This window comes from Cetorhinus maximus, chromosome 22 (genome assembly GCF_964194155.1).
Source record: "Cetorhinus maximus chromosome 22, sCetMax3.hap1.1, whole genome shotgun sequence".
Taxonomy (NCBI): Eukaryota; Metazoa; Chordata; class Chondrichthyes; order Lamniformes; family Cetorhinidae; genus Cetorhinus; species Cetorhinus maximus.
Genome location: NC_135900.1, coordinates 70,898,577 through 70,923,483, shown reverse-complemented (window position 1 = coordinate 70,923,483; position 24,907 = coordinate 70,898,577). Strand labels below are relative to the sequence as shown.

General features: G+C 44.2%; 1 protein-coding gene across 3 annotated transcripts in view; it reads left to right on the top strand.

Moving 5' to 3' along the window:
* The first annotated feature begins 1,458 nt into the window (after positions 1-1,458).
* The window catches only part of svopl (SVOP-like), a 117,108-nt gene continuing 93,659 nt past the window's right edge, over positions 1,459-24,907 (top strand). For 2 of the 3 annotated variants that reach the window (XR_013580242.1, XM_078568511.1), the window contains exons 1-2: positions 1,459-1,557; positions 14,682-14,838. Coding sequence is in view for 2 of the 3 variants with exons in the window: in XM_078568511.1 (XP_078424637.1) it covers positions 14,766-14,838 (73 nt within the window). In the remaining variant the exon portion in view is untranslated. Of the gene's footprint in view, positions 1,558-10,129; positions 10,213-14,681; positions 14,839-24,907 lie in introns of all 3 variants that reach the window. The other variant, XM_078568512.1, reaches the window with a different exon arrangement.

The window sequence follows — 24,907 nt, the reverse complement described above, 5'->3', positions numbered from 1 at the left end:
CTGGACTGCATGCTGTGCTCTCAGCTCAGGTATTCTCCTAACTCGTAATGCAAAGCCACACTGTTAGCTTGAACCATAGGGCAGACTGGTCCAAAACTGAATTATGACATTGCAAGGGGCTGTGAGCACCTCCACCAGTGACTGTTCCACGAGCAGCTTTAGTAAGGAGATTATACACCGTGCCCAGTCATCCAGCTGTTCTGCGGTCCACTAAACCGCTCATTAGTTTGTAGTCTGTCCCTGAGGTGTGAAAAGCTCTCAAGCATTTGGTAGCACTTTCAGGCCTCTGCGCTGCTTGAATGGGCAGATAAACTAGAGACCTGAGCTAAGCATGTCATATGGCTGTGTCTGAACTGTCTCAGCTGCGGAGGAATGGTCGCTTTATACAAGGGCTCTCTAATGTGTGACTGCTTCCCTCCACACGCCCCACACATGGTTGTGCACTACCTTCAACTGTAGTGCAGTCCTTGACCCCCACCAACTCACCTCAACTGCAGTGCAGCCCTTGCCCCCCCCCACCCCGCTCACCTTGCTTCAACCCACAGGGCAGCCCTTGCCCCAGCACCATACTGTCAGCTAGCTGAGAAAATGTAACTTGCCTGTGTCCTTGCCTGAATGTGCGGCACCTCAACCTTGAGGTCTAACAGGCGACCCTCGTGAGCACTGCGCAATGTTACTGTGCACTCACCTCTGAGTTCCCCTCGAAGTGCAGCTTACCAGGCGCATGCCTTATAAATGCTGTTGTGAAACATGTTGGCGTGCCAACAAGCTCGGGTGATCCAGCATGGGGGGATGATTCCGGTGACCTGGGCTTATAATGATATGTAGATGTATTACAATGAAGTTCCCGATGTCCAGCGATGGGAAACACAGCCCGCCATTGACGGGCAGAGCGGACAATTGCAAACTGATTTCACGACATTGTGAAACTGATTTTTGACCTTCCCACTATATTGTCCGCTCATGCCTGCCATAACGCCCGATGGCAGCAGGCAGGGAAAATTCCGCCCTCAGATTCTATGCTTCTATCCAATGGATCGAATCAATCTATGTAAATATAGGAGCCTTTGTCTTTCTTGCACGATTTACTTTAAGCTAACAAGGCATTTGAATTGTGAGAGTGAGGGGAGTGTGGAGGCTTCAAGTCAGACGCAGGCTTAGTAATACGAGTGAACATTAATGCTTTTTAAGTGTTGTGGGCTGTAATTATAGGGACTGTGAACTCATTTCGGTGGCTGCAATTGTTTAGCAACCCCCAGGCTATTAAATGGGGTGAGCAATGAATTAAGTTTGAATCTCAACAAGTGAGCCTTCACTGCTCTGCTGGTTATCATTTCAATGGAGCTAGTTTGTGGTGTGGCCCCTTTAAGAAGAGATGGATGTTGCACCTGTTTGACTGGTCTAACTTGTTTACCAGTTGTGTGCACCTGATGAGGAAAGAGTACATGAACCTGACGATGATTGTGTAACCAATAAGAACTCACTTGCCAGCAAGTTTCTATTTCTCACGCTTGAAGGAACCAAGCAGAGGTTTCCCCGCGTTGAAATGACAAGAAGGTAGGTCTGAGAAAAGCGTTCACAGTTTAAATCTGCCCTTGTTCTTAGAGGATGTGGAAGGGGGACAGATGGGGGTGATTATTAATGCAGGAGCAAAGGGGAAAAGACAAAAAAAAGGAATTTTTCAACTGTTTTGTTGAGGGACTGAGAATAAGCAAATGACTGCAAGGAAATTTTTGCATAGAAGATATTTATAGCTTAACCAATCTATGTTCAGAACCATACTATATACTTCCTCTCCTAAAAAATAGCATGCAGGTGGAGTTCGGCTGAGTTTTCACACAATCACAATGCAGATATTTGCTCTCCTGAGCAAAGTATATTTCTTCTCTGCTTCTGAACCTTATGGTGAACTTCACACACACTGTTTCTTTTTCTGCCTGCACCTGATTCTACACCATCTGGATCTATATTCCGACATTACCTCCATTAGTGAGTCCTTGGATACGCTACTCTTCAAATAGTTTCTGGATTTTACCCAGCTGCTACATCGGGACAACAGTTTGTCAAAGCTCCATACTGACTCCACATCATTTACTTCAACTTGATCCCACCACTGGACCTCTGCCTTTAACTTTGGATTTCTTTTTCTTCCTATTTTCTCCTCTCTACTTTCCATTTAATATTTTATATAACATTTGTATTCTAAGTACCCTGTATTAGCCAGGCCTTTGAACTTGATTTTACCTTGTGCCCATTCATGTGTACATTTTGGGCACTGCTCTGGGCCTGAGCCCATTGCTTCCACTCCCACTTTCCCCCCCCATTTTACTTCCTTTCCCTTTACCTCTCCTGGATATCCCCCCACCCCTCCTGTCATCATACCTCTTTTCACCTCTTCCCTCTCAGGCAATCTGCCCTCCGAAATCCCTATCCCAACCTTTCAGTATTCCTTCACCTTCCTACTCTCCTGCCACCGTCCCAGGCTTGACTCGCTCTTGGGTAAGCCTCCAGCTTCCCTCTGTGTTTTTATTAGCATCCTCCATCGCTGCATCCTTATGAGCAGCAGCCCCAACTGCTCATCCTACCCCCAGCTGACCTTCCCACCCAGTATGCTGGATGGGAGCTGATCTTCCCACCCAGTATGCTGGATGGGAGCTGATCTTGCCAATCTCCTCCCCATCCAACTCGCCTTTCCCAGTTATGAACCTCTAGAGTCTGCCAGTGGCAGAGCTCGCACTGGCCCTTCTCCACATCTCCCTCCATGTTCACTTGTGAACAAGGCCCTTGCATCCATGAGCTCCTTGTGATGATTGAATTGGCATCATGGCCTTAATGGAAATCTTGCTGAGGGGCGGCCTAAATGATGACACACCTCCTGCTATACATTCTACCATTTGGCCTGTCAAGACAATCATGGTGCTGGCATGGCTCTTATCACCAAATTGCATTTTGATCTGTCCCCTATTTTCCCTCTTTGAGCATCATGTCTTTTGTCATTCCTCTCATGCCTCATTTAAAATCCTCATTCCTCCTTGTTCTCTACCCTGGTTCCATAAAAATGTTCTACATCGTGATATCTTCAGTGCTTTCCTTCCGCCGTCTCTGTGCTGGGTCATTTCTCATCTTTGATGATTTAAATCTTCATCTCAACTCTTCATTCTCTCAGTTCACTGACCTCTTAACTGCCTTTAATTTCTCCTTCCATATAAACTTCTCAACCACCACCCTATTCTCACACTCACGCCATTGACCCTGCCGTCTCACACAGCCTCTCTACTTCCATTGTGTTAATTACAGATTAGTTAATCTCTGATCACTTCTTTGTAACACTGTCCATCCACATTCCCCAATCCTACTTTCCTTTTGGGCTGATTTGCATCAAGGATAAAGTTAGGAACAGGAGTAGACCATACAGCCTGTCGACCCTGTTTCATCCTTCAATAACATCATGGCTGTTCATCCATCTCAATGCCCCTTTCCCGCACTATCCCTATATCCCTTGATGTTATTAGTGTCCAGAAATCTACTGACTTCTGTTTTGAACATGCTTCAATGATTGATCTTCCACAGCCCTCTGGGATAGAGAATTCCAAAGATTCACTATCCTCTGAGTGAAGAAATTCCTCTTTGTTTCAGTCTTAAATGGCCTATCCCTTACTCTGAGACTGTGTCCCCTGGTTCTAGACTCACCAGCCAGGGAAACATCCCATCCACATCTATCCTGTCACACCCTGTAAGAATTTTGTAAGTTTCAAGGAGATCACCTCTCACTCTTTGAAACTCTAGAGAAAACAGGCCCAGTTTCCTCAATCTCTCATCATAAGACAACCCTGCCATCCCAGAAATTAATCTGGTGAACCTCCATTGCACTCCCTCTATGGCAACTATATCCTTCCTCAGAGAAGGAGACCAAAACTGTACACAATACTCCAGGTGTGGTCTCACTAAGACTCTATACAACTCAAGACATCTTTACTTCTGTATTCAAATCCCGTTGTGATGAAGGCCAACATACCATTTGTCTTCCTAATTACTTGCTACACCTGCATGCTAACTTTTAGTGACTCATGAACAAGGGTACCCTTTGGACACACGTACTTCCTAACTTCTCACCATTTAAGAAATACTCTGCCTTTCTGTTTTTTCACACTTATTCACATTATATTCCACCTGATATGTTCTTTCCCATTCATTTAGCCTGTCCAAGTCCCCTTGAAGCCTCCGTGCACTCTCCTCAGGATTTTCTCAACAAGACTAAGAGATGTGAAATAGATTAATGGGACTTTCAATGCCTGAGTTTGACAGATTTATGATAAGATTAAACAGGCTATTCTTTTCACAGGGAATGTCGAATGTTTTGGTTCTTGTTTAGTTCCTGATTCCAGACTAGAGTTAATTTATGGGAGACAACTCCTCCAAGGAGCCGTGAGCCACTTCTCCTGCAAAAGCTGGCCTGATTCCATAAAAGTAGCAAGGGATCTGAAATTCCCGCCCCCACACTGGAGCCGGCAATGTTGGGAATGCTACATGTGGGTTCAGTACCTGTAGCCTTATCTGACACTTGCTCTCTCTCACCATTCCCACTGATATGGCCCACATCATGACCAGCCAATGTAACATCAGTGGTAGGAAAAAAATAATTGAATCATTACTACAAGAGAGAATGTGAGAACATCAAGAAATGAGAAATCCTGAATAGGCAGCAAAAATTTCAAACAGGAAAATCTTGTTTGACCAATGTTATTGATTTTTTTTGAGGGAGTAACAGAGAGAGTAGACAATAGTAATGCAGTAGATTTTCAAAAGGCCTTCAATAAGACTTCCCATAATAGACTAGTGAATAGAATGTGGAGTCTGGAGACAAGTCACAGAATGGATTGCTAGCTGGCTTCAAGACAGAAAGAAAGGATTGGGAGTAAAGGGTAGTTATTCAGAATGGCAGAAAGTGACAAATGGTGTTCCACCAGGATCAGAGCTGGAACCACTGCTGGTCACAAATTACATTAACCATTTGGACTTTGCAATCAGAAACTGAATTTCCAAATTTGTGGATGACATGAAGTTGTGGTGGGGACATGGTCAATTCTAAGGAGGATTGCAGCAAATTACAGGAGGATATTTTTGCAGAACAGACAATTGTTGGCAAAAGAAGATTAACACCAGGTAGTACATTTTGGCAGGAAGAATAGGGAGGACACTTATTGCTTAAAAGATACAATTCTAAGTTGGGCAAAGGAACAAAGAGACCTTGGAGTACAAATACATCAATCACTTAAAGTTGCACCACAGGTTAGCAAGGCCATTAAAAAGCAAACCAAACAGAGGCTTTATTTTTAGAATGATAGAATTGATAAAAGGAAAGTTATGTTGAATCTGTATCAAACCTTAGGTCACACTAGAGTACTGCATGCAGTGCTGGTCACCATATTACAAAAAAGATATAGAGGTACTGGAGAGGATGCAGTGATGATTTACAAGGATGATACCAGAAATGCTTAGGTATACATATCAGGAAAGGATCAACAGGTTGGGTCTCCCATCTCTTGAAAAAAAAAGATTCAATAAAGATCTTCAAAACTATGAAAGCTTTTGATAGAGTGATTACAGGAAGAATGTTTCTTCTTGTACGGTAGAGCATAACAAGAGGCTATCAATATAAGATAGTCACCAAGAAATCCAATAGGGAATTCAGAAGAAACTTCTTTACCCAAAGAATGGTGAAAAAGTGGAACTTTCTTTCAGAGGGGATGGTTGAAGCAATTAAATAGATACCTATAGATGTTTTTAAGGAGAAACTAGACAAGCATATGAGGGAGAAGGGAACAGAGGGTTACAATGGTTGATTTAGATGAGGAAAGAAGCCTTGAGTGGAGCATAAACACCAGCAAGAACTGGTTAGGCCGAATAGCCTGTTACAGTGCCGTATATCCTATGTAATCCCATATAAAAACATTCCTGCTCCTGGAATTGGCAAGGATGCAGACTTGAACAGATAAGGTGGACAATTGGTTTGGCTATTCATCAGATCTGACTGGACCTCCTAAAGAGCTATCAATCCTGCCCTTGTCTGCTAAAACTGCTCACTATTCCAGGATGATCCTGGAATGCAAAGATAATCCCCGCCTTCTTTTCTCTACTTCCAGCTTCTTAAATAACTCCTTTTTCATGATAAGTGAGGAGTTCGTGAACTTCTTTGTCACTAAGATCGAGACCATCTGATCAGCTGCCTCTGCCACTTCTCTCTATTCCCCTAGCCACTTTGTGTTATAATGATAAAGGCACCAATCGCTCATTGGCGATTGGGCAAACATGTTGTAGGTTCATTTATTAAGACTAGGCACATGATAACAGTTACACATAGGTATAAAGCTTGAAGACATTAGAGCTGTGTGTGTGCTCTGCTCAAAGCAGAAGTGAAAGGAAGACTGGATCACATGACACATTTCCCTTCCAGTGATATCATGCTGCTACCCTTTAAAGGCATATTACAACAGCTACCAGGCCAAACCTCCTCTAATGCTTCTCCTTGTTTAGCCCTGAACTTGCATCTTTCTCTAGTTTCTCTACTATCTCCCTTTATGCCTTCTCTGAGCTTATCTTGTCCATGAAACCTTTCTCCTGCTCCCTCAATCCTATACCTACTAAACTGCTGACCACCCACCTTTCCTTCCTGGTTCCCATGTTAGCAGATCTTATTAACAGTTCTCTCTCCTCAGGCACTGTACTGTTTTCCTTCAAATCTCCCATCAGCACCTGTCTCCTCAAAAACTGAAACATTGACTCCTCCATCCTTGCAAGCTAGCACCCCATCTTTAACCTCCCTTTCTTCTCCAAAGTCCTTGAACCTGTTGTAGCCCCTCTAATCCATGCCCATTGCTTTACGTTTGAATTTCTCCAGTCAGGTATCCACCCCGCCACAGTACCAAAGCAGCTCTTAACAAAGCAACAAATGGCATCCCATGTGAATATGACAAAGGTTCTTTGACCTGACCGCAGCCTTTGACACAGTTGATCACACCATTCTCCCTCAATACCTTTCCACCATCATAAAGCCGTGCAAGGCTCCAATCACCTACTTCCATTCTTATCCATCCATTCATAGCCAGAGGTGCACCTGAATAGCATCTTTTCTCACTGCCACACTGTTACCTCTGGAGTTTCTGAAGAATCTATCCTCGGCTCTCTCCTGGTTCTAATCTACATTCCGCCCCTTAGTGACATATTTTTAAAAAATGTTTTCATGGGATGTGAGCATCACTGACAAGGCCAGCATTTATTGCCCAGCCCAGATCGCCATGTGAGGAATTCAGCAATGGTGATGCTGTTGAATATCAAGGGGATGTGGTTAGACTCTACTGATGGAGATGATCATTGCCTGACTCTTATGTGACCTGAATGTTGCTTGCCATTTATCAGCCCAAGTCTGAATATTATCCACATCTTGATGCATGCAGACATGGTCTCATTCATTGTTTTAGGAGTTGTGAATGGAACTGAACATAGTACAATCATCAGCGAATATCCCAAACTCTGGCCTTCTGATGGAGGGAAGGTCACTGTTGAAGCAGATGAAAATTGTCCAAAAACACAGCATCAGTTGCATAATTAGGTTGATGACACCCATTACCTCTCTCACTCCACTACTGTATATAGTTTGTCAGATTGCTTGTTTGATATTCAGTGTGGATAAGCAGAAATTTCCTTCAACTAAATATTGGAAAGACAACCATTGTCTTTGGTCTCTGCTGCAAACTCTGTCCTCTAGCCACTGGCTGATTCCACCGCCCCCCAGCCTCTCCACCCCCGGCAACTATCTGAGGCTGAATCAGAATGTTTGTAATCTTGGTGCCATATTTGACCCTGAAATGAGCTTCTGACCACATATGCACACTATCAATGAGACGGCCTGTTTCCACCTCTGTCATATCATCTTGCTCCACCTTAGGATCAGCTCATTTGCCTCTGAAACCCTCATCTTTGTTACCACTGCGCTTGACTATTCCAATGCACTCTTGGCTGGACTCCCATGTTCTACATCTGTAAACTTGAGATCCTCCAAAACTCTGCTGCTCATGTCCTCACTCACAGCAAGTCCCGTTGCCCTATCATCCCTGTGCTTGCTGACCTACTTTGACTTCCGGTTAAGCCATGTTTGTAGTTTAAAATTCTCATTCTTGCTTTCAAATCCCTCCATGGCCTTGCCCCTCTCTACAATCTCCTACAGCCCTCCGAGATATCCGTGCTCCTCTAATTCCGGCCTTCTGAGCATCCCTAATTTTAAACAATCTAACCATTGGCGGCTGTGTTTTCAGTTGCTGAGGCCCTACGTTCTGGAATTCCCTCCCGACACCTCTCCGTTCCTCGATCTCACTTTCCTCTTTTAAGGCACTCCTTAAAAGCTACGTCTTTGACCAAGCTTTTGGTCATCTGCCTTAATATCTCCTTATGTGGTTTGGTGTGATATTTTGTTTTATAATGCACCTATGAAGCGCCTTGGGATGTTTTATTACGTTAAAGGTGCTATATAAATGTAAGTTGTTGTTGCTGCCTACATCAGAAATGGCCACCGTGTCTGTCTATGCAATAATGGTTAGTGCTCTTCAAAGTAATTAGTTTTCAAAGTGCAATTGAGATATTTGAGAAATGTAATGAGACACCTCATAAATGCAAGTCTTTCTTATCTGATTGGAAAATGACCAATAGTGTTGAGTGTGGCAAGAAAGACTTGGCGTACTTTATTGGCGAGCTGAATGAGCTGTCAGTCTTATAGGTTGGGAGCAAACTTACAGTCATGATACAGCAGTCTCTGCATGTGTATAGTAGTTTGTTCTTTCAGTACTTTTGGCTCATACAGACGTGAAATTAATGGTCAGGAAAGGATCTATTGAGCCTGCCCTACAGGTCAGAGCACCATGGCTAGAAACTTCCCCCTCCTACCATTTCAACCATGAAATCCCCTGGCAGAGGAAAATTCCCCTCTAACCCCCTTAGGTATTGGAAACTAATGAGGAGACCAAACACTTTGATAGGCACTGAATTGCCTTAACCTACAGGGCTATGGACCAAGAGCTGGAAGGTGTGATTAATCTGGCTAGCTCTTTTTGGCGGATACAAAGACAATGGACCAAATCTTTCTGTGAATCTGTGTGTTCCTACCACCCTGGACTTGATTAATGTTCTAGGTGATGTCCGTCCCCCAGCCAGAAATGGGTCCACCTCTTGAATGAGTGCTGGAAATCTGAAATAAAAAACAGAAAGTACATGGCAGATCAGTCAGCAACTGAACAAGGGAAGGACAGGTTAAACAATTTATTAGGGCCAGCATTTTGAGGGGTGAGGGACTAAGTGACCAAAAGGAAGGGGCAGGGGAGAGAAAGCATCACATCAGGGGTAACAAGCGATGTGATGACTACTCTTAGCAAGGGGCAGGTGATGGTTTAAAGAAATTAAGTATTGCAAGGTAAGAAAGTGATGGAACACAAAAACATAAAAAATAGGAGCAGAAGTAGGCCATTCAGCCCTGCAAGCCTGCTCCACCATTCAAAGAGATCATGGCTGACCTACTTCAACACCATTTTCCTGTACTATCCCTGTATCCCTCGATGTTCTTAATATGTAGAAATCTATCAATCTCTGTTTTGAGCATACACAATGAGTGAGCTTCCACAGCCCTCTGGGGTAGAGAATTCCAAAGATTCACCACCCTCTGAGTGAAGAAATTCCTCCTCAGCTCAGCCCAAATGGCCGACCGCTTATCCTGAGACTGTGTCCCCTGTTTCTAGAGAAGGGGCTACCTACTGTGTATGGGTCATAGAACCATAGAAAAGTTACAGCGTAGAAGGAGGCCATTCAGCCCATCTTGTCCACGCCAGCCCGAGGACGCCCAAGTGCCCTTTCTAATCCCACCTTCCTGCTCCCAGCCCTGAAGACTTTTATATCATGGGTTTGGAACAGTGACATCAAACATATCTTTGCATATGACATGGCAACAACAACATGCATTTACATAGTGCCTTTAATGTAGTAAAATGTCCCAAGGCACTCCCATGTTTATTGTGTTCTCCTGTCGAAGACTGATTTGGGAAGCAGAGACTGGGTCTGAAATTTTCCTTTTTATTTTGTGGAGAAGCTTCTGGTAGGGCAGAGCTTCCAGTTGCCAAATACTGCTTGATGTGCTTCTGTGAAGAACCTTGATGTTTACCTAACTTAAAGGTGCTTTATAAATGCAAGTTTTGTTGCTGTACCCATAACCCACTTCCTTGAGTCAGTATTTCATCCTACGCACAGAGGAGACATACGGTGGGATTTCTGTTGCCAACAGGGAGCTTGTGAGTGCAAAGAGAATGTTGACAATGTTGTAACAGCAGAAGGAACCAAAAATGTAAACATGGCAGAAGTTTCCAGAAGATTGGAATTGGTATTTGACTAAAAGTCAAAGCCGAGACTGGAATTTTCAATACAGGAGGCCAGAGTGGAGTGCGAGGAGTCTGCTACATGACCTTGTCTGGCCGCCCAAGGAGACTTGAACGGACAAGGTTAACAATTGATTTTGCCATTATCACTGCTTACCATGCCCTATTGACATCTTCATTATGGGCATGTTAATATAATGGTTGTTATTAACTATGAGTTCAAATCCCACTTTGAGAGTTTGAATTCAGTTTTGAAAATCTGGAAATAAAAAGCTAGCATCAGTGAATGTGACCATGAAGCTGCGGGTTGTTATAAGAACCCAACTGATTCACTTCTGTCCTTTAGGCCAGAAAACCTTCTCTGCTTCCATGGTTTGATCTGGCTGGGATTCTAGTCACACACTATTGTTGTTGATCCTTAAACAGGCCTGTAAAGTAGGCTACCAAGTCACTCAGTTAGGACGAGAAGGAATAGGCAATAAATATCTGCATTGCTGGTGACACTCACATCCCAAGATAACTTCTTCTTGAAAAACTGGCTGCTCTGTGAGCAACGGCTGAAAGGATGAAAATGCACCAGAGATTGTGATCTGTGTGGTTTTACTGCTGCACTAAATGTGTGCATTAACACCAACAATACTCAAAAAGATCAACAAAGCAGTCCGCATTATTGGACTTAATCGCTTTGAGATATCCAGTGGTTGTGAAAGGCACTTTATAAAAGCAAGTCTTTCTTTACCTGCAACACACACGGAGTGCACTCAAGAAGGCTTTTTAAGGGCAACTAGAGATGAGTGATAAATACCTGTCTTTTACTAAACTTAAAATTGAATTTTTAAAAAATTCCACTTAATGCACAAAGCCCCTTGAAACTGCAAGTTGAATAATTGACTGCAAGTTGCTCTGCATTTTAAGTTGGCATATCACAGTCACTGTGGGGTTAAAGGGAAGGAATCCAATAGCTATGCAAGGTGTTGTACAAGTACGATTTATCAGTTCCTCCTTGCAGTTTCTATTCCAAAGACTTTAAGTCTTTTACTTCCTCAAAAGTGTTGCAATTACGATAAATTATTTACCACAAGAACTTGTTTAAAAAAATCAGAGGTCTATAGCTTTCAAGTTGATGAGTGAAGTGCAAAACATGGAAGTATGCAAGGGGTAGAAGTGCGTCTCCTCCCTGGCCCCACAAGTATGTCACTGACTGTTGCGATTGTAGCTATTAACATTATGTTTCTATAGAAACACTTAAAGAGGAATGAACCATGCAGTTTGTTTAGGGTGCTATATACAATATGTAGTTAATTAGTTTTTGTAGGCAATGGACAATTATTGTAACATAAATCGTATTTTGATTAAGTTCTCTCCAGTGTCCTGGCCAACACCTATCCCTCCAACTCATTCAAACAGATTATCATGACAATGATGTTTGTGGGACCTTGCTGTGCACAAATTGCCCGTTGTGTTACCTATATTACAAGTGACCAATGGAGGCCCTTTATCTGAAACTTTAGCCGCTACTGATTGCAGAATGCACTGTGCATGCTATGGTCAACATTCTCAGGAGCTTGAGTGAAACCAGTCATCCTCTTAAAGAGTGCACTGGAGGCTGGTCTCCTGATCTGAAGTATTTAGATCATTTAGGTCTTATGCTGGAATACCTGAGGGTGATGGCAGGAGAAACTTCTACAGGATGCTTGATTGTCTGCCTTTTATATGATATATGTATATAAAACACATGTGGTCAAGTTAGTATCTTACTTACAATAGTACTTCATTAATACAGGATTTTTATTTATTCTTTCACCAAGAACTTTAACAGAATCAAAACGTCTCACACTGTCCTTGTGTAAGAATGGGCCTTGGAATATAAATACAAATTTTATCAAGAGTCTGGTCTTCTGACTTGCTTGTAGTCATAGAATATGAAAGTCTAATTTGGGAACTGTTTTCTCTTGAGTTGAAATGTTAGGTTTACATTTGAGGGGCTCAATATTATTTAAGGAATAAACATTCTGTTTCCTGGAAACCGGCCTGTTATCATTTCACCATCATTGAAGAAAACAGCTTCCTAACTACCAATCCTGTTCCATGACAACGTCCTCCTTTAGGTTTCAAGTTTCATAGCAACATTATAGTTGACCTTTCCTAGAGTCTAAGTTTATGCAGTGGCATGCCTATTGGAGTTACACTGCGTAGAAACTCTGGAATGTACAGACTGTAATCATCTTCAACTACAAATCAACAATGATGTATTCTTTTAATGCACCTGAAAAAAGTTTTTTGAAAATCTTTTCATTCAAATCTAGTCAATCTTCATTCTTGGCAGAAAGAACAGCTTTTGAAAAATAAGTTATATCAAATAATTGTCCCCTCCATTTTGCCACACTTAACTAATTCCATCATCATATCCATCCCTCCCATCAATTACATCCCATCCCTCAGAAACAATCTCCCCAGCAAGGATAACTCTGTTGTTGGGTTATCTTTTGCTATTTTACCCTCCACCAACCCTGCCACTGATGCTGCCGGCACTGAACTTTGGCAGCTGCATGTGTATCCCATGCTCCAGTCCTCCACACACCCCATGTGCCTCTGTGTATGGCAGGCATTGTCCGTAAATAGGGATGCCCCTTAAACTGACCAATCAAAACACTTTGGTCACACACAAACTATCATTATTATAGATATACATATTACAAGGGCTCTTATCTTTATTTCTGTTTAAGTGAGGAAAAAACTTCCTGCACTTAGTGCTTGACACTGCCCTTCTGAATTTGGTTGGAGGTTCCTGGGGGAGTCAGTATATACAGGGGTCCCTGGGAGAATGTCAATATATTTCTGGGAACCAAAGAGTGTTAATATTTGAAAAACACTGTAATAACATTTGGGCTTATGGGTTAAACTAGCAGAGATCTGCAAAACAATTGTGGTGAAATTAGTATCTCTACTGCAATGTCCTTGCCTTGCCATCTGTCTCATGCCATACCAAGTTAACACGTTTGCTGGAACAAGGTCTTTCAAAGTGTTTTTGGAAAGTAGAAGTGAGGCTGAAAATTTGCCATGATTGTATTGAATGGTGGAACAGGCTCATGCTGTTCTTGCTCCTATTCCTCATGTTCTTTATATCTATACCATTTTATTCATTCCTCTCCTTTCATCCCATCTCTTCACCCCTTCTTCCTTTGCCATCATCTCCCATTCCATACCTCGCACACATTCGCATGAGAAGCAAAGCATTTGCACTTGAAATTAGTACAGTATCTTTATTCTTTAAATCCCATCCCATGCAATTCCATCCTTCTCGTGCTAACTGATTGTGCAACAGAGATTGGTATGGCATGAGATGGATGACAAGGCAAGGACATTGCAGTAGAGATACCAATTTCACCACAATTGTTTTGCAGATCTCTGCTAGTTTAACCCATAAACCCAAATGTTATTACAGTGCTTTTCAAATATTAGGTTCCCTGTGTAAATATATTGACATTCTCCCAGGGACCCCTGTAAATACTGACACTCTCACCCAGGAACCTCCATCCAAATTCAAAGGGCATCCCTCTCATATCGTCCCCATCCCCCAATCTATGCCAGCCATTTCCCCCCGCAAATCCCTCCAGCTGTTTAACTTTGGACTTCTCTCATTTTCTGCTGTTCTTTACCTTTAACTTCCCCCTACCCTACCCTGCTTTTGCCGCCAGCAACCATTCTGCATGTGGACAGACACTGCATTGAGCTATGCTTCTCACACTTTCTGATCTCTCGGCCTATATCTGCCAGAAGAGGTTGGAATGTCTCCCATCTGTGGAGGGAAGGCAAGGAGCCAGGGAGGGTGGAAAGTCCAATGGGAGAGTCACATCAGGCAGGCTCTGGCCTTTCCTACCGGGGCTTTGGTAGTGGTTGGCAAGTCATGTTTGAGACTTGCCCAGCCTTTTAGGTGCAGACTGTTCAGCCAGCCAGTAAATGAGATAACAAAATGATTTAAAACAAAATAAAAATGCAACAATGGGCCTGCTTCACGATATCTGAATTTAACAGTTTTCTGTAACCTCCGAATTAATACAACACGTGACTCGAGCACTCCAGTTGTCCATACAGCCCATGTGTGATCCAAGCTTTGTCCCTCAAATCAACCCACTGACCAATCAAATAAGTACAGCAGACAAAAGCTGCAGATTATTAATATAGATGCTTGGAAAAAGCTTAAGAACAAAATAGCATAAAATTATATTTGTTGTGTATAGCAATCTCTCCCTACTCTTTTCCTTTTAGGTCTTTCTTTTATTGGGAATGTTGAACTGCTGAGCGTTCATTATTACTTGAACAGAACCTGTGATTCAGTTCCTAAGAAGCAAAATGACATCCAGGAAATCAACAATGATCCATTATATTCACCTGGAGGAACGCTGCACACTCTCACTTCCAAAAGGTACGGGTACAACAGATATAAATTCTTTCAATGGGAGAGCTGTTCCAGAGTGCTGAGAGGTCGTTCAGCCTTTTGAAACTTATCTTAGCCCAGCACTAGGCTTGGCCAACCCAGCACAAGACTATTTTTGCTTTCTTCTCTTCCTTTATACAGTCCTGTTTCTCCCTTTCTATCTCTTTTTAAATTCATTCATGGGAAGTGGGCATCACTGGCTAGGCCAGCATTTATTGCCCATCTCTAGTTTCACTTTAGAAGGTGGTGGTGAGCTGCCTTCTTCAACCATTGCATTCCATGTGGTGTAGGTACAGCCACAGTACTGTTTGGGAGGGAGTTCCAGGATTTCAACCCAGCGACAGTGAAGGAGTGGTCATATATTTTTAAGTCAGAATGGTGAATGGCTTGAAGGGGAAGTTCCAGGTGGTGGTGTTCCCATATGCCTGCTGCCCTTGCCCTTCTAGATGGTGATGTTCATGGGTTTGGAAGGTGCTGTCTCAGGGGCCTTGATGAGTTGCTGCAGTGCATCTTGTAGATGGTACGCACTGCTGCCACTGTGTATTGGTGGTGGAGGGAGTGAGTGTTTGTGGATTGGGTGCCAATCAAGGGAGCTGCTTTGTCCTGGATGGTGCTGGGCTTCTTGAGTGTTGTGGGAGCTGCACTCATCTAAATAAGTGGAGAGTATTCCTTCACACTCCTGACTTGTGCCCTATAGATGGTGGACAGGCCTGGGAAGACAGGAAGTGAATTACCCGCCGCAAGTTTCCTGGCCTCTGACCTGCTCTTGTAGCCACAGTATTTATATGGTTAGTTCAGTTCAGTTTCTGGTCAATGGTAACCCCCCAAGATGTTGATAGTAGGGGATTCAGCGAAGGTGATGCCATTGAAAGTCAAGGGGTGATAGTTAGATTCTCTCTTGTTGGAGATGATCATTGCCTGGTACTTCTGAGGCACGAAGGTTACTTGCCATTTGTCAGCCCAAGCCTGGATATTATCCAGGTCTTGCTGCATTTGCACATGGACGGCTTCAGTATCTGAGGAGTCGAGAATGGTGCTGAACATTGTGCAATCATCAGCGAACATCCCCACTTCTGACCTTATGATGGAAGGAAGGTCATTGATGAAGCAGCTGAAGATGGTTGGGCCTAGGACACTGCCTGCAATGATGACATGGAACTGAGTTGATTGACCTCCAACAATCACAACTATCTTCCTTTGTGCTAGGTATGACTCCTACCAGCAGAGAGTTTTCACCTTGATTCCCATTGACCCCAATTTTGCTAGGGCCCCTTGATGCCACATTTGGTTAAACGCTGCCTTGATGTCAAGGGCAGACACTCTCACCTCACCTCTGGAGTTCAGTTCTTTTGTCCATGTTTGAACCAAGGCTGTAATGAGGCCAGGAGCTGAGTGACCCTGGCGGAACCCAAACTGTGCATCAGTGAGCAGCTTATTGCAAAGAAGTGCCACTTGATAGCACTGTTGATGTTCCCATCCATCACTTTACTGATGACTAAGAGTAGACTGATAGGGCGGCAATTGGCCAGGTTGGATTTGTCCTGCTTACAGGACATACCTGGGCAATTTTCCACATTTCTGGGTAGATACCAGTGTTGTAGCTGTACTGGAACAGCTTGGCTAGGGGTGCAGCAAGTTCCGGAGCACAAGTCTTCAGCACTATTGCCGGAACATTATCAGGGCCCATAGCCTTTGCAGTATCCAGTGCCTTCAGCCATTTCTTGATATCACATGAAGTGAATCAAATTGGCTGAAGACTGGTATTTGTGATGCTGTGGTCTCTGGAGGCGGCCGAGATGGATCATCCACTTGACACTTCTGGCTGAAGATTGTTGCACTGATGTGCTGGGCTTCCCCATCATTGAGGATGGGGATATTTGTGGAACCTGCTCCTCCACTAAGTTGTTTAATTGTCCACCACCATTCATGACTGGATGTGGCAAGACTGCAGATCTTAGACCTGATATCTTGGTTGTGAGATCGCTTAGCTCTGTCTATTGCTTAGTGCTTATGCTGTTTAGCATGCAAGTAGTCCTGTGTTGTAGCTTCACCAGGTTGACACCTCATTTTTGGGTATGCCTGGTGCTGCTCCTGACATGCTCTCCTGCACTCTCCATTGAATCAGGGTTGATCCCCTGGCTTGGTGATAATGGTAGAGTTGAGGATATGCCAGGCCATGAGGTAACAGGTTGTGGTTGTATATAATTCTGCTGCAGCTGATGGCCCACAGCGCCTCATGGATGCCCAGTCTTGAGTTGCTAGATCTGTTTGAAATCTATCCCATTTAGCACGGTGGTGGTACCACACAACACAATGGAGCGTATCCTCAATGTGAAGACGGGACTTCATCTCCACAAAGACTGTACGATGGTCACTCCTACCAATACTGCCATGGACAGATGCATCTGCAGCAGGCAGGTTGGTGAGGATGAGGTCAAGTATGTTTTTCCCTCTTGGTTCCCTCACCACCTGCCTTATGTCCTTTAGGACTTGTCCAGCTTGGTCTGTGGTGGTGCTACGGAGCCACTCTTGGTGATGGACATCAAAGTGCCCTGCCCAGAGTACATTCTGTGCCCTTGCCACCCTCAGTGCTTCCTCCAAGTGGTGTTCAACATGGAGGAGCACTGATTCATCAGCTGAGTGGGGGGGCGGTAGGTGGTAAACAGCTAGAGGTTTCCTTGCCCAAGTTTGACCTGATGCCATGAGACTTCATGCAGTCTGGAGTCGAGAGCCTGTGGTTTGCCCTTTGGGACCTTGTCCAAGTGACTGAAGCAGCAGATGGCGTACGTGGGGAAGTCTGAGGTTATTCATTTTGGTCATAAGAATGGAAGAGCAGAATATTTATTAAATAGTGTGAAGCTTGCAAATGTTGATGGCACCAGGGATAACATCCCTGCTTTTCTTCAGAATAAAGTCACCAGATCTTTTCCATCCACCCGAGCACGCAGACGGGGTCTCGGTTTAATTTTTGTAAGTTCGTATTAACGTCACCCCCAAATGACGGCACCTCGGACAGTGCAACACTCCCTCGTTACTGCACTGAAGTGCCAGCACGGACTTCTGTCCTCAAGCACTGGAGTGGGACTTGAGCCCACAGACTGAGGCATGACTGACGCCTTTCGAGTCATCTGACAGCACTTTCACTCCCATTTTTGAAGTGGGGGGAAGGAGCGGGGGATGGACGGGAGAATGGGAGACTACAAGATTGGGGCTAATGTCTCAACAAGCCCGACCTTGGTATTTTATTGTTGGAATATACAAACTTAACCCGGCAAGAATATTCATTGTGCAGGCAAGGTTCCAACCCAGCCGAGCCCAGGGATTTCACTTTCTCATCACATTCTTCTAGCAACATGTTTGTCCTAGTGTGTCCACCATTGTACTGACAACCCCATCATGCTAGTATATACTCCTGTAAGTACCCTGTGACCACACTTAACATTAACTCCACAGTACAGATATAAGATTAAATGGAAGAGATTTGGGACAGGGAGCAGGAGAAATATTTTTATACAGAAGATTGCAATGCTGCTCAGCAGAGTTAGTGATTGAAGCAGAGACCATGTTAACATTTAAGAAAAGGTTAGATGAGCAGTTGAAGAAAAGGTGATAATATAATATGGTAACAGGGTGGGAGTATGAGTTTAGGACTACTGCTCACGCAGGAGGTAAACATCAGCTCGGACTGGTTGAATTGAATGACCTATGTCCGTGATGTGATTTCCATGTAATGTGTGCATGTGGTCAACTTTCTGAATGAAGATTAAAATAGAACAAAATTGGAGGCAACAGAGGGCAGATTGTTATATATTGTCTTTGACCTTCTAATAGCCCAGTCCATGTTTTATTGACTATTTGCATAATTGGACCCTACTATAAAATAGAATGATACAGTACTGTACAGAAGGAGGGCATTCGGCCCATCATGCCTGTACTGGCTCTTTGAAAGAGCTATCCAATTAGTCACTCCTGATGGCCTTAAAAATACTTCCTTTTCAGGCAATTACCCAATTCCCTTTTGAAAGTTACTATTGAATCTTTTACTACCACTTTTTCAGGCATTACAGATGAAATCATTCTTGCTGTGTAAAAATTCTCCTAGTTTATTTTACCAACTGCCATAAATCTGTGTCTTCTGGTTATCAAACCTCCTCCCAGTGGCAACAGTTTCCCCTTACTTACTCTCATAATAGTGAACACCTCTATTAGATCTCCTCTTAACCTTCTCTGCTCTAAGGAAAACAATTCTAGCTTCTCCAGTCTCTCCAAACAGCTGAAGTCCCTGAACTCTGGTACATTTTTGCACCCTTTCCTAGACCTTGATGTCCTTCCAAAAATGTGGTAATTAGGTCACTTCAGCTAAGACTTAACTAATGATTTATAAATATTTAGCATAACATCTTCCTTTTCTAAAAGCAAAACACTGAGGATACTGGAGATCTGAAATAAAAAAATATAAACTGCTGGAAAAACTCAGCAGGCTTGGCACCATCTATGGAGAGAGAAAGTCATTTTGATTTTTTTTTTTGCCAAGTATCAGTCTATATCTTGATTTTGCTTTCAAACTGAGCTGACCTTTATTATTCAATTAACACCTGTACTAGGCCTAAGCTTTGTTTCTTTATCACAATGGTTAGCACTGTCTTTGCCTTTTGTTCTATGGCATCTTGGTATTTAATCTTCTCTGCCCTCTAACCTATCCTTCACCTTCCCTTTTGTTCCACCTGACCCTCTCCCCTTTTTCAACAGCATAAAGCCTATCATGTTTTTATCCCTCTTTAGTTTCAAAGAGTCATATTGGACTCAATGTTAACTCTGTTTCCCTCTCCACAGATGCTAGTAGACCTGCTGAGTTTTTCTAGCACTTATTGTTTTATTCCTTTTTTAATATTGTCTGCCTCTATTTATAAAGCTCTCTCTGGTATGTATGTCATGCCACCTTGTGGTAAATGGTGGTTGATGATTTTGCAGTTGCTTTGGCTGGTTTCCTGTTCGCTGTCGTCATGTTGGAGTTGAACATTCTCAGGAGGTTCATTAAAACCTGTTTATCTGATGCAGTAGTGTCAGGAGGATATAGAATGCATTTTGCCATCTCATTGCACTCCCTCTCCTTGCTGAATCTCACACAATGATTAAATTACAGCATGAATCAAACTAATATAATTACTGCTTTGAGCTGAGGGAAAATACACATGCAATCACTTTTATTTATATTCATTCTCAGCATTTTGTTGTCGCTGGCAAGCCCAACTTTATTGCCCTTGTGAGGGTGGTGGTGGAGCTTTCGTGAACCGCTGTGGTCCATCTGCTGTTCCCCTGACATAACACAGACTCACTGCCAAACCTTTAGCTCTGAAACCTGAAACACATGGGGGCTGGATTTCCTCCTCTCATTCTCAGCAGCCAAACACTCTGACAGGCTCAGGTCATCCAGGAGAATATGCACACTCTAAGCCCCTTTCTTCAATCATAAACCACCTTTTTTGCCCCTTCAATCCTTACCTTTACATAATGAGTTCTTACCAAAGTCACAAATGATATCCTATGTGACTCTGATGAAGGTAAACTTTCCTTCCTCATTCTTCTCAACCTGTCTGCACCATTTGACATGGTTGACCACAGCATCCTCCTCTAAAGCCTCTCCACTATTGTCCAGCAGGATGGTTCCATTCTATCTAATCATAGCCAGGGTAACACTTCTAATGATTTCTCTTCCTACTCCTGCACTGTTACCCCTGGCGTTCCCCCAAGGATCTGTCCTTGGCCCCCTTCTATTTCTCACCTACATGCTGCTGCCCCTCGGTGACATCATCCAAAAGCATAGCATTAATGTGTACATGTACACAGCTGACACCCAGCTCTACCTCACCACCACCTCTCTCAACTCCTCCGTCGTTGCTAAATAATCAGACTGCTTATCAGACATCCAGTGCTGGCTGAGCTGTCATTGGAGACCCTCAGCATCCTGTGTGTCTGTGACCACTACTGTGCTAAGGCAATTATTGAAACAGGTGCTCGCCTTTTACAGACCATCCAGTCATTGGATTTAACATCTGGCTAATGTCAACTGTGATACTGCATTGAAATAAATACACAAATCATTTCAGTTTGCAGTTCAACAACCTTTTCCTTCATTAAACATAACACAAGTTAGGTTTCATGCTACAACATGATGTAACCTAGTGAACCCCTCCCCCCCCGCCACCCACCCCCACCACCGCCCTGAGCATTATGTGGGCCTCTGGATTACTAGTCCAGCAACATTACCACTACACCACCATCTTCCCTATGAATGAGGCTATACTCTGAATGTCAATTTGCAATCTCAGTAACCACTTGGTGTTATGCTCCATGTGTCTCTTCATGAGGATTGCCACTTTCTCCTTTTGAGGATGCCACGCATTCATTACCAGAGAGATGGAACCACTCATGTCTCTGACGGATTCCTCCACTGTTGCACATGGGACTTCACTGCCTCTGGAAACTCCCACAGATCTTCACACAGTTGATACATTAGCTGAAGCCTCTGTCGCTTTGTTGATGGCACCCAAAGCTTGCCATCTGCATGGAGCTGCACATTGCTGGGCTTCTTCTCACTGCCCCGAGGAAGTGGCTACTGCTGTCACCGCCTCCACTCCCGCCTCTTGCACATCTGTGAAGTGCTCACCAGATAGTGCCACCAATTCTACACATGGAATGAAACACGCACTCTGATGTGAGTGTATCTGTGCTGGTGGATGTTGCACAGGAATGAAGTGATGCAATGTTTTCAGATGGCGTTGCGTCCTGTGATCCAAGTGTGGCTGTATCCCTGCTCTGTCCCCTTTCTGTGACTGGACCTAGTGGAGATAAAATGTTAAAGTGAAGCATGCAGTCCTTCAACCAAGGCCTCTTGCCTTCCCTTGGTAAGGAGCTTACAATGGTGGTGAAGGCCCACGTAGGTGCCTCATGCCTGACATGGTGTAGGGAATGTTGGACACAGCCAAATCTTCTCACACTCTCCATACCCCCTACACCTGACTCGCCCTCAGTGACAGACTGCCTTGCACTGAACCATCCAATCTGCATGGCCACCTCCTCCATCGCTGTAACCACGGCGATAACATCAACTCCGCCTCTGGCCCATTGATGTTCCCTAACGTTTTGAGCACGCTTCCCCTGCAAGCATGAACACAAGCACTGTCAGTCCTGTCTCCTAGAGTCGATGTGCTAGTCACTCTGGTGGTGAGGCAGCCATTCAGCCATCTCCGTGCAGCATCCACCCATGCCTGAGCACGGGTTTCAGGTGCATGGTAACAGGGCACCTCAGTGTTAATATTGGTGCCTGGTGCTGCTCCATGCATGGGTCTACCACCTGGCTTCAGATTTCATGGATGTGCCTATCACGTAATGGTGGGCTTCCAGTTGCTCAACTGTTAACTTCCCTCACCTTTCCAGTCTGTAGCTGGTCATTATGTGGATTCAAATTCTTGCAATGACACCTTGGTTCCTCATGACCTCTGCCACCTCCAGCAGTGCCTTCTTGGCGACATGTGCTGGCCTTCTCCCTTCTTCCAGAAGGACAATCTGCCTCCTTTTGCAGATTGTTTTCTAAAGTGCTTCAAGAGAGGTGTGGCTGAAACGTGGGGCCACTCTTCCTCTTTCTGCTGCCATCTCTATATGCCTTCTCAGCTGCCCAGCTCCTCCAACTTGCCTTTAGGTTCAAGCTGGCTGACTGCTGCACAAATACATTAAAATCCTGGCAGCTTGCAGGCAGCTAGCACTGGAACCTGCCCACTCCCTCGCTGGCAGGCCTTAATTGGCTGCTGATGGTAAAATGCAGGGGGACGTCCTGCTGCCTGCCTGTGCATGCCGGTGCCATACATTTCCATCCGTCTTCAGGGCTACTGCTCGAATGGCAAAACCCTGGCCATTGTTCATTGTTCTATTGTTCGGTCAGTTTATAGAGAACTATAGAGGACAGGAGGTCATTAGTCTAAACAGTCCAAGTTGGTGTTTATTTTCCACATGAGCAGTAGCTTTAATCCCACGTACCTGCTCTTATCCCCATCCTTTAATGATCTATGTAAGCAATCTTAAATGATGGCATGGTCTCTGATTCAATCACTAACTGGGCGGTAATATATTTCACAACTCTATTAAAAAAGCACCTCTCTTTTCTGAACCTTCTACCTTTAATCTTGCCTCTTGGCACTCCGTTCCAATCATAGTGGGTTAACATAATGAACTTTGTTCATGTCACATGCATTTACTGCAGTTCAAAATGAACAATGGATTGAAATGGTAGAAGGCAGCTTCATTGTGGAGTGCCGATGGTTTTAACCGGTTTTAGGTTAATGAACCTCTTTCCTTTTCAATTAAACTGTAATATAGGTCTTAATCAGGGTAGCCGGGGAATCTGGAGAGCCCCCAGGGTGTGGTCGACCCTGCCCTTTTGCGAGCCCCAGGTTCAGCTGTCTCAGCTGATAGTCCCTGGAAGGGTCCCATGCCAGGGTTATGGTGAAGCCATTGTGGAAGCAGGGTGGTGGATCTTCTTGGCTGGCAGAAACCTGGTTCAACTGGTGTAACAACAGCAGATTCAAGCTGTTGTTAGTTGAGCACTGCAGCCTGCTGAAGCCAACGGCAAACCACTGCAGAGCCTAGCCAAGCATAACCACGGACCAACACAAATCAAAGAAAAACCACAACAGCATCAAGGGGATCCTCTCCAACCCAGGAGGGAATGCCTGGCTCGGTATGGTTAGTCACGTGCTATAGGCAACACCAAATCATCATCATGCTACTGTCGGCTACCAAAAGAAGAACATTAGCATTGAACATGGAATGTGAGAACCCTGTTACAACCTGAAAACTTGATGAACATCAAACATGAAATGAGGCATTTGAAAGCCAACATTCTTGGTTTGAGTGAAACGTACTGGAAAGACTCATGTAATTCTACATCAGACAGCACCACACTCATCTACTCAGGAGGTCAAAAGCACGAGAGAGCTTAGGAATCCTCCTAGATGAAGAAATTTCAAAATGTGTGCTGGGTTACTGGGCTATTTCGGACAGAGTGATCCTAGTTAAAATCAGAGCCCAGCCATTCAATCTTGCCATTATCCAAGACTCAAGACCAACATCTGCCAGTGAAGAAGAGGATATTGATCACTTCTATGAAGCCCAGGTTAGAGCCAAACATTAACATAAAACAAATAAGGTGATTTTTTGTAATGGGTGATCTAAATGCAATAGTAAATTCTATCAGGAAAGGCAACATAGTTGGACCTCGTGGCCTGGGTGATCCCAATAAAAGAGGGGAAATGTGGATCGATTTATGTATAAGAAATGATCAGGTTATTGTAACTTCCTGGTTCAAGGAGCATCCAAGAAGGAAATACACCTGGGCAAATCCTGGTGATGTGACCAGAAATCAAACTGACTCTGTGACGATAAACAGCAGATGCGGTAACGCAGTTCAAAGCAAAGACCTATTCGAGTGCTGACTGCGAAAGCGGCCATGTACCTGTAGTTTGCACCATCAAAATAAAGCTGAGGAAGTTGAAAAGGTTATGAACTACTCTAGATTATGAACTACTCAACAGAGAGCTCAAATTTAAAAAAATATAAAATTCAAAGCCGTTTTGAACAGCTTGTTTGGCATAAGGCGGGACTTCCGCCCTCACTCAGAAGCCCCACCTTGGAGAGCTGCTGACCAATCAGATTGGCTGGCAGCTCTCCAGTCACAGCACTGCAATGGCCGGAAGAGGCACTGCAAGAGCTGCCTGAGACTGAGGTCCAGTACCCAGAGGACAAGTAAGTGGCAGGGGTCCCAGGGCAGGAATGGTAGGCAACGTATGGGGCTTCACAAGGTGGGGAGGGCGGGTGTTCGAGGCCTCGAGGGATAGGCTAGGGGGGAGGGAGGGCCGGAACTCACTGAGCCCTGAGGGGAGGGTGCCCCAGTCAGATGATGGAGATGCCCCTGCTCCCTTCCCGCCTAAGATCAAACTCTGTTTAATTCCGGCCACGCCAACCCTCCCGACCGAGCTGTCATCTGCCCGCCATCCTAAAAATT